Source organism: Porcisia hertigi, chromosome 7, assembly GCF_017918235.1.
Source record: "Porcisia hertigi strain C119 chromosome 7, whole genome shotgun sequence".
Lineage (NCBI taxonomy): Eukaryota > Euglenozoa > Kinetoplastea > Trypanosomatida > Trypanosomatidae > Porcisia > Porcisia hertigi.
Genome location: NC_090566.1, coordinates 434,890 through 444,888, shown reverse-complemented (window position 1 = coordinate 444,888; position 9,999 = coordinate 434,890). Strand labels below are relative to the sequence as shown.

At 58.8% G+C, this 9,999-nt stretch overlaps 2 protein-coding genes across 2 annotated transcripts; both read right to left on the bottom strand.

Moving 5' to 3' along the window:
- Window positions 1-1,998: 1,998 nt before the first annotated feature.
- JKF63_06454 (uncharacterized protein) lies at window positions 1,999-3,168 on the bottom strand (the record flags this gene model as incomplete). Its single annotated transcript, XM_067902404.1, has 1 exon — window positions 1,999-3,168. The coding sequence occupies one exon, from the start codon at window positions 3,166-3,168 to the stop codon at window positions 1,999-2,001; it is 1,170 nt and encodes a 389-aa protein (XP_067759425.1).
- Window positions 3,169-4,615: 1,447 nt separating this feature from the next.
- On the bottom strand, window positions 4,616-9,196 carry JKF63_06453 (uncharacterized protein; the record flags this gene model as incomplete). The annotated part of the gene is made up of 1 exon (XM_067902403.1): window positions 4,616-9,196. One exon carries the CDS (start codon window positions 9,194-9,196, stop codon window positions 4,616-4,618), a length of 4,581 nt encoding a protein of 1,526 aa, XP_067759424.1.
- Window positions 9,197-9,999: the final 803 nt, after the last annotated feature.

The following is a 9,999-nucleotide window of genomic DNA, read 5'->3' as shown; positions in this document are numbered from 1 at the left end:
ACCCGTCGCCATCATCCACCAAAAATCCATTGACACCACCCCTCACCACGCCCACACATACACACACACAAAAAAAAAATACTACTACTACCACCACGGGGAAAATGGGGGGTTGGCGCGTGTTCACAGCCCATTGTCAAACGGAGGAGGAGGAGGAGGAGGAGGGAAAAAAAGGCGAAGTGGGGATTTTTTTCTTTTTTTAAGGACAGGAAAAAAAGACAAGAAAAAACACCCGCAAAAAAAAAACGACGAAAATTTGCCCACCGGCTGCTGACACACACACACACACACACACACTGCACCTGCTGCACTACGGCTACTTGCCCCCTCCTCCTCCCCCCCCCCCTTGTCTGGGATGAGCTGTCTGCATGTCGCGTCAAGTCAGGAGGCCGACTGGATCCCCCACCCCTTCCCTCTCCGCAGTGCCTCCTAGGTACGCATTTATCTGGGCCCCCCCCCCCTCAGGATACGTGCCGCGTGGTCCGTTCAAGACGATCATGAATACACCCGCGAGCCTTCACGCGAGCGAACGACGCCCACAGTACCGATCGAGGGAAGGGTGACATCTGTGGTGTGTAGAGCAAAGGGGGGCAACCAAAGGAAAACGTCAGACCAACTCGAGCAAGTTGGACAGCCTCGAACCAGAGCCCAGGATGGCCCTGCATCCCGCCTGTACAACTAGTCACTCCCTCCCCCCCCCCCCGAATTGCTTCGAGTCCCTTGCACTCCACAAAACAGTGTGGCTCGCAGTTTTCTTGTCACGCTACCAGCCCTCCCTGCTCCCCCAACCTACTTAGTCTCAGGCACCATAAGCCCCGCTCTCCACGCACACATGCACACTCCAGGGGCCTGTGAACCTCCAATCCCTCGTGCACTTGTCATCTCTCCATGACGCTTGCATTGCAGGGACTCGAATGTGCCATATGCCAGCTGCGGTGGGAAGCGCGGGCCTTCACTGTGCTCGCATTGGCTAGTTTTTCGGTCTGCGCCAGAACAGCCTCGTCGCCTGGGTGGGTTGCCTGCTCTTCTTCCTCTTTGCAGTCCCGCCAATGCCATGGGAAGCGTCCATGGCTTAGAGTGGCCTGTCCGCGAGTCCAGCGATAGGTGAGGCAGGGTGCCACGAGTCCGCTTAGCAGGAGGGAGAGGGGGGATACCGCATACCCTTGAATCGGCACAGGTCGAAGAGGGGCGCGCGCAAACATGGGCCTACGAGCATCAAACCCTCACTGCTCGTTGTTGCTGTTGTTTGGGGGAGGTGGGGGAGGGGGGGGAAGGAGAGACACTGTGGAACGCGGTGGGAACATGAACGCCATCTGATCAAAGCGTGTACCAACACACCATCCAACGGAGAGAACACACACACACACACAAAAAAAAAAGAAGAAAGGGAGCGAAAAAGAGGGGAGGAAGGGAAAAGAATTGGTTACAAAGGAGGGGGAGTGGGGGGTAAAACAACAACAACAACACACATGCAGACACACTACACAACCAACAACAACGAGACAAGAAAGTTCCGCGCCAGGGAGGGAGGAACGCCTTGGGTGGGCAAGACCGGCACGGGAAACATGACAAGAAGAGCTGCGAAGAGAGCGAAAGGATGAGAGGGGAGGATGAAAGGAAAGAGGCACACCGCCCCCTTCCCCCCTTCCCCCCCCCCCCACACACACACACTCTGAACGCTGCTCAACGCATCCTCTGTTTCATCGCGCACACACACACACACACACACACACACACAGAGAGGGGAAAATGAATGAAAGCCAAAAAGAACAGGAGGAGGAGGAAGAGGAGGGGGGAGGAGAGGAAGGGGAGAGCAGCGTGCAGGAGAGCAACGGCGTGCACTCGCCCACACGTCGTGGCATTGCCGGTTTCTTACGCTCAGCCACATGCCCTCTCCTCAGTTTGTTCTATTCCCCTTTTTTCCCCTTTTTCATATCACGTGACAGTGATCACCCCAGTTTGCATTCCTCTTCAGGACGAGGTCAGTTGAGCACCCCCTCAACGGCGGGCGCGGCGGTCGCCACCACGGCGCTCGCGGCGGTCCCCGCCACGTTCGCTGCGGATGCCACGACGGCGGTCCGCTCCATGGTGTCCTCCGCGACGAGCACGGTGGTCGCGAGAGTCCTCAGAGTCGGGCGAGTAGCTGCGCCGACCGCGGCTGTGTGAGGGACTGCGCGAGCGGCTGCGAGACGAGTAGGAGGAGGTGCTGCGCGACGAAGGGGTGTAGCTGCGACGCGAGCGGCGATGACGACGACGAACCTCGCGGCTGTCGCTGCGGTGGCGGTGGCGATGCGAATCGCGATCGACACGATCGCGATCTCGATCGTGTCGATCGCTCCCTCGGCGAGCGACATCGCGGACGCGCTGTGGTGAGCGCTCGCGCTTGCGCACCATGGTGCTTATTTGCACGAGCACGCGTACATCGTCGACCATCATATTGTTCAGCGCTGCCACCACCCGCTTCGTGTCCTCGGCCGAGGGCACGTCAGCGTACAGGCAGTAACCACGGCGCTCGAAGCGCAGAACCGGGCAGATGGCCTCAATCTTGTTGCGGATGAGATCGTTCGGAATCTCCTTGCCGGCAGGACCGAGATTCACAAACACCTGACGGCCCTCGTTCACGTAGCGACTCTCATCCACCGGCTTGGTGGCGCGCACCTCCTGGCGCTTCCGCTTGTTCTCCTTTGCCTCAGCCATCGTCTGCTTGCTCATCTGCACTGCCAGGCGGAACTTCCCTTTGTAGTCGTGGTTGTCCAGCTCTGCAATGAGGTGGCGTGCCTCCTCTACCGTCGTGGTATCCGCGAAGGCGCAGCGGCCGCGAAGACGAACGTCCTTCACATTTTCCGGGTCCATCGCCTTCGACTTGAGGTAATCCGTCAGCTCCGCCAAGGTAACGGTGCGACCAGCGGGACCCATGCCGATGAAGATCGACGCCACCTCCTTCTCCTGCGCCTGCGGCTGACCCGCATCATCGGCCGGGGTGGCTACAGCAGCCGACGCGAACGCCGCATCGGAAACTGCCGCCGGCGCCGCGGTGGGCCCCGGCAGCCGCATTGAGTTGGAGCTGCTGCGGCTTCCACTACGACTTCCTGAGGCGCTGCCTGACCTACTTCCAGTGGCGGTGCCGCTCTGGCTGCGACTGCGACTGCGACTGCGCAACTGGGACATGAGCTGAGCTATATATGTAAGAGGATGTGGGGGAGGAGGAGAAGGGAGGGGGGAAAGGGGGAAGTCGAGCGAGACGGTCAGCGTGAGAAGAACTAACGAGACGAGGGGGGAGGGGGAGGAAGAGGAGGGGAGAAGGGCGAAGAAATAAAGGATTATCAAAACCACTCAACGAAGAACTACAACAGAAAAGGAAATCGCAGCACTTCCCTTTTTTTGTTGTTGTTGGTGTTTGTTTTTTTTTTGTGATTAGCACAAATCACGTTTATATTTTTTTTTGAATACCGCAGGTAGGGGAGTGGGAGGGGGGAGTTGAGAAGGGAACGAGGCCCAAGTCAACGTCATGATCGCGTATGGGTGTGGTTGTACGCGGTGTGTGTGTGTGTGTGTGTGTGTGTGTGCGTGTGTGTACGTGTGTGTGTGTGTGTGCGTGCGTGCATGCGCACAGAAGAGAAAAGGGTAGGGGAGAAGAAGAGGCGAGATGCGTGAAGAAAGACTAGTGGCAACAAGATGAGCGTGAGAGATGGGGGGAGAGAGAGCGCACTCGGGCCAATTGAAAGGCGGCGATGGTCGAGCCCTAACGTTGTGATTCGGGCATTTCGGGACAAGGTAGCGGCGAATACTTGCGTACAACACCGTCTTGAATCGTGCATCATTTTTCTCGGCTTAAAGTGTATTCTTGGAGGTGAGGCAGTGCGAAAAGAAGAACGAGAGCGGTATGTGGCGAGCGGGAGGGGGAAGGAGGGGGAGGGGAGGGAGGGGAGGGGGGGGGATACTGTGAAGTTGACGTAGTTTCACCCCTTGTCCTGCTGCTCAACTTGTTGCGGAGCCAACCCATTCATATTTTTTTTGTGAATGAAGGTCAACTAACACAGATACAGATATACAGACACACATACGCATACATACGAGCCTGGCGCCGGCAGACGCTAAAGTGGCGCACACACACTGTTCTGATTATCCCTGTCATCCACCACCACCCGCCTCAACCTGCAAGCGAGCACACTTCATGTACATATACATATATATATATATATACATACATAAACAAGAAGCCCCGCGGAAAAAAAAAGGGGGAAGAGAGCCAACCCGAGAAAAGGCCTGAATTAATAGTGAAAATATATAAAAGAAAAAAAGGCGAGCCGGGGGGGAGGGGGAAGAGCGGGGGGGGGGGGCGGAGGAGGGGCGGAGGAGGGGGCCTGAGATGGCCCCCGAAACGCTTTTACCGCAGACAGCAGTAGCTGTAGGAAAGGTTGGAGAAGCGGCAGTCGACTTTGTGTCGTCCCTCGACGCTCTTGTGCCACATCGCTGCCCCGTGCTCTGCTCCCCCCACCCCCCCCCGGGGGGCCCAAGCACACACTGTCCTCCCACTGCGCTTTCCCTTCGTATAAACGTGACGCAAGCGCTTGTACAAAACAAAACTTTTAAAGGGGAGCACCACCGTACACCTCTAGTAACCGTATGGAGCCGTGTGCGAGAAAGATGGTGTTGGTATCATCAACATAACCTTCGCGTCGGATGGAGGCGGCTTTGCGAGAGGTGTCACAGCCGCAGGAGCGCAAGCATTGACCTCTCTCAAAACACTTGTGTCACCTGCAATGGGAACGAACATGTGCTGTTGCGACTGCGGTAGCGGCGGCGGCGGCGGCAATTGCGAATGCAGGGAGACGGGCACATGCCCACCAGGACGGCTGTGCAGCGGAAGCGATGCGACCTCGGCGCGGCCCTCTGCCGCCGCCGCCGCGCCGTCGCCTACACGGATGTCTCGATTGCCCAAGTGAAAATCGCAGGACGGTTGACCACTGTTTGTAAACACCTCTCCTGAAGAGGGCGAAGCCATGCAGTACAGGTGACCATCAATCGTGACCATGTTCGGTTGACTCACCGGTGAAGACGATTGAAGTCGTTGAATTGACGAATGCTGCTGCTGCTGCTGCTGCTGTTCTAGTTGAAACTGCATGTGACGTAGTTCGCTTTCGAGTCGCTGGCGACGCTGCTCGAACTGCAGCGTGGCCAAGTCCTGATGCTGCTGCCGCCACTCCTCCTCGTTGCCCGCACAAATCCCTCGCGACTGCCTCTCCGCCAACGGTTTTTGATTAATGGGGGGCTGCTGTTTCAGAGACGTCGGCAAGGGCAGTGGAGGCGGCGGGCGATGTCGCTGCTGCTGCTGGCGCTGTCGCTGCTGTTGTGCATGCTGCTGCTGTTGTGTATGCTGCTGCTGCTGTGCATGCTGCTGCTGTTGTGCATGCTGCTGCTGCTGTGCATGCTGCTGCTGTTGTGCATGCTGCTGCTGCTGCTGTGCATGCTGCTGCAGAGCACTGTGGCAGTATAGCTGATATTCTGTCTCGGTGTACGAGAGTAGGGAAGGCACTGCAATGACAACTGCCGCGGGGGTGCCCTCAGCATCTCTGATGGGAAGCGTTGCCATAAGAGAGTCCTCTGCAGCGGCGCCGAGACGACTAACAGCTGGGGAATGCGGTGTCGGGGGCAAAGAAGAACGACCTTGGAAGTGGAGCTGCTGCTGCTGCTGTAGCGGTGGCGGTGGCGGTGGCGGCCCCAAGGAGCCCTGCGTAGCCGGAGAGGCGACTGTGTCAACCCAAATAGGCCTCGTGCCAGTAGCGAACGAGTCAGTCGGTGGCATGGACCGGTTGCTGGCGGCCGTTTGCTGTGGAAGCGACGCTGGCGTCGAGATGTACAGGGTGCCACCGCACCCGTTCACTGAACCCAGCGAAGCCCCTGGGCTGTATGGTGCTGGGTACGCAGAAGCTGAAAACGCAGGCTGCGTAGTATTTGAATGCGCAAAGCGAACAGAATGACCGCTGCTACCCCGGCCCCGGACATCCACAACGAGGCCACTGTTCAGTGAATTGAGCTCAGAGGTCCGTTGGATGAAAGGGCCAGCGTTGCCAAGCACGCTGTTGCTGGGCTCCATCAGTCCCGCAGCGGCGGCCGCCACTCCTTGACCGCCGGTCGCCACGGCGCCACTGCTAGCGCTGTTAGTACCGCTGCCGTTTCCAGTCGCAATCCTCTGCGTCGTGCTGCCACCCGTCCTGGGGCTCACGGGCGGCACCACAGGAATGTGCGCCGTGCCCATTCCATTATTGAGATCCGGGTCAGCGCCCGTTGGTTGAGCTCTCGATAGGGGAGACATCACGACGCCGCTGTTCGTCGATGCTGACAGCGGAGTGTGGCTAGGGGTAGAGTGGTAGGCTCCAGCCGTGGACGGAGTGGAGCGGTTGTCGTCGCGTGGCGGGAACGAGGGGATGTGCGGCAGACAACCTCCCCCACTGACAGGACTGCTGCTTGGGTGGCTGGCAAGGCGCTGCCCATGCCGACCCAGGGAGACGCTGTAGGCGCTGCCGGTGGAGCCCCGGACTAGAACCGACGCCACAGAAGCCGTGGGCGATTGACAGTCACAGCTCACAGAGGCCGTCGCACTGGTACTTTTACTAGGATCCACACCCACTGCGCTGCTCGCTGACGTCGATACACCGGCTGCACTAGGAGGACCACCAGTCAGAGGAAGAGGCACAGCTTCCGCACCCGGGCTGCTGGCCGTGGTCACTGTAGGGGACATCGTGACGCGTGTGTCGACGCGCTTCGATTGCGCGTCGCCGTGGTTCTGGCCTCCACTGAGGCGCCTCGACACATCCTTCCCTGGTTCCGAAGAGCTAGCGGTCGTGTTGGACAACTGGGCACTCGGACGCTCTGCGTTACTGGATGTGGTCACTGCGCCTCCTTTCTCCACTTTAGCACGACCAGCCTCGCCTACAATCCGCGTTGCCTTATCTGACTCAGAGCCGGGGTAGCGCATAGAATGCAGCGGGTTGTTGCGACAAAAGAGAGCAGAGTAATTACTAGCGGTGACGTAGTTGCCAGTAAGCGCAGAGCTACTGGCGGTCGATGGCGGCGGCGGCGGCAGTGAATGCTGTGGCTGCTCCACCTGCGGCACTCGGACGCCGTCCGGAGTAAGAGAGATCAGCCGGCCATGTGGGGTGGCGGCGTAGATCTTGCCAGGCATCATGGCACCGCAAGGAGACGAGGCAGATCCCACAAGTTTCTGCTGCTGTAATTGGTGGGACTGTGGCTGCGGCTGGTGAGGGTGGCATGGCTGGTGTGTCTGCGCGAGTGGTTGTGGCTGGAGATGCGGGGGCAAGTTGGGGAACCGTGGGCCGCCCTGAAACGACATCAGCGACGGACCCTCTACACGCTGCAACTGCGATGACAGCTGCGGTGGCTGCGGCGGCACTGGAGCCAGTTGCGGTGGTTGCGTTTTTCCGTGCAGAACATCTTCCTCCTGGTGCCTCGTGGCGTGCTCCTCCCCCCTTGAGCCCTCCAGCGGAGGTGCCGGGACCTCGGGTTGGCGCAGATCCTGACTGGGACTGACCGGCGTCGCAGATGAACCCGGGTGAAGCTGATGTGAACGCATCTGGTTGTGCTGCGGATGGTGGTGGTGGTGATGCGCTGCACTGACCGGTTCTTCCTTGGACAACGGCAACCGCTCACAAAATAAAGAGCCGCTCTGCAGCGCCGTCATTGACGAGTACGGCGAAGCTGCCGTCGGTGTTGTGGACGACCTCGTGGTCGCTGCCCCCGCCGCGCAACCTCCAATGCCACGGCTGGGGTCCTTGTGAAGAGAAGTACGACGGGCAGCTTCAGCGGAAATGGATGGGGAGACGACCTCCCCAGCACCGCGGCCGCCGTTCAAAGAACGAGCAGCGGAGGTCGGTAGTGGTACACGGATATCACCGGGTTGGATGCTCACCTCACCACGAGCGTTCGCGTGAACGGCCGTGCCGCCAACGCCGCCCGCCAAGGGCTGGCGTTGTTGCTCAAACAACGTTGCGCGCGATGCAGCGGCATTAGGTTGGTACACCGCAGGTGGAGCGCTTTGGTGATGCCGCAGCTGCACTTGGTAAGGAGGTTGTTGGAGTGCCAACTGAACGGACTTCTGCGTGGACACCTGGGGAATGGGTAACGACGGTGGCATCGGCTGAGAGTGAAAATTGATCGTGCCACCGCTGCTGCCTCCACTGGCAACTGACAAGCCCGACTTCGACACGCATGACTGTCCTACGCGAATGGCGGGTTGCTGCTCCAGAAATGGAACAGATGAAGAGCACCGCATCCGGGTCGCGTCGCCCTGCGGAAAGACAGCAGCAGAGGCTGCAGCTGCCGCGGCCGATCGCGGAGCGGGGGGCACAGCAGCAGTGCTGATCTGAATGATGGGAGCATCGCCGCCAGTCCGAGACGCCCCCGCAGCCGCCCCTCTGACAACACCGCTCGGCGACGAGACTCCCAAGTGGCAACGCTGTTGTGGTTGCGGCTGAAGAAGTGACTCTCGTATTTTGGCCACTGAACATGCGGGTGTCTTGTCGCTCACCCGCTCCTCCTCCTCCATGCTGACCAGCTGAAGCTTTATGCTCTCCTTGATTACGTGAAAAGGATCGTCATCATCCCCATCATCGCAGTCGCGAGGGGTGGCGACAATCCTTGAATGCTGCAGCTCCGCCGCCGACGATGCAGCTGTGTACATGGTCGTGCCGACACCAGCGCCGCCACTGAGGGGCTTTCGGTGAAGGCCGAAGCCTGGTGACCCAACCGTTGACTGCTGCGACGGTGTACCCTTGCCGCCGGTGCTGCGCGCCGGTAGTGCGGCTGACGTGAAAGACCCAGCTAAGACAGGTGCACCCTTGTACAAACTACCGCTGGGGACAGGTGTGCTGTTGGTCACCGCCAATGGTGACCGGGAATGGGCGGAGGAAGACAAGAGTGCCTGCTCGGCGCTCGTGGGGAGGACCGATAGGAGCGGTGTGGCTACAGCAGCGGTGGCGGAGGCACGTCGGTCATCACGAGAGTCGCCCCTGAATGACGTGTCCGACATAGCCGTCGCCGTCGAGATCGCCGTAGGCGTATCGCTGACACCTTCGAGCTTCGTTTGGGGAGTAGTGGCGCTCGAATCGAAGCCCCACACACGCCACTCGTACGCGATGGGCGACTCCTCAGCTGCGTCAGACGATAGTGTGTACATGACTTTCCTCTCCCCTGTATATGTATATTTTTGTTTTGTTTTGGGGGAGAGGGAGTGTCGACAAAACGACACAACAAGAGACAAGGAAAAGAAAAAAAGGGGAGACCGGAGACAACGAGCAGAGATATGCACGCAAAGCCCACAATACAGCCTCTTGAAGGGAAATCTGTAGGTGTGCGTATATATATATATATATATATACAGATGCGCACACAAGCTGTATCAACCCTTTAAAAATATATATTATCAAAAAATATGGACAGCCTCGAGAGCGAAAACGGATCAGGGGGGGGGGCGAAGAAAGACTGTGGCCTAACCGACCCTTACAATTTTTTTTAAGACACACAATTTTTTTGGGGGGAGGGAGGGAGGGCGAGAAAAAGCGATTGTTGCTGCTTTTGTGACGCTTTTTTTTTTGTTTCTATTTCTGGGGGTGGAGGGGGGTAAGGCGAGAGGGGAGAGGGGAAAAGGAAGATCAAAGGATTCACAAAAGCAAAATAACAAGTGGTGGTGGTGGTGGAGGGGGAGGAGGAGGAGAGCAAGCGAAGGATTCAAAAATGAAGGGACGCACAGACGAATAAAAAGAGAGAGACGTAAATGCACCTGTAGAAACAAAGGAGAAAGTGGGGGAGTGGGGGAGTGGGGGGGAGTGGGGAGTGGGGGGAGTGTGGGGGAGTGGGGGGGAGTGGGGGGGAGTGGGGGGAGTGGGGGAGTGGGGAGTGGGGAGTGGGGAGTGGGGAGTGGGGGAGTGTGGGGGAGTGGGGAGTGGGGAGTGGGGAGTGGGGAGTGGGGGGGAATATAAA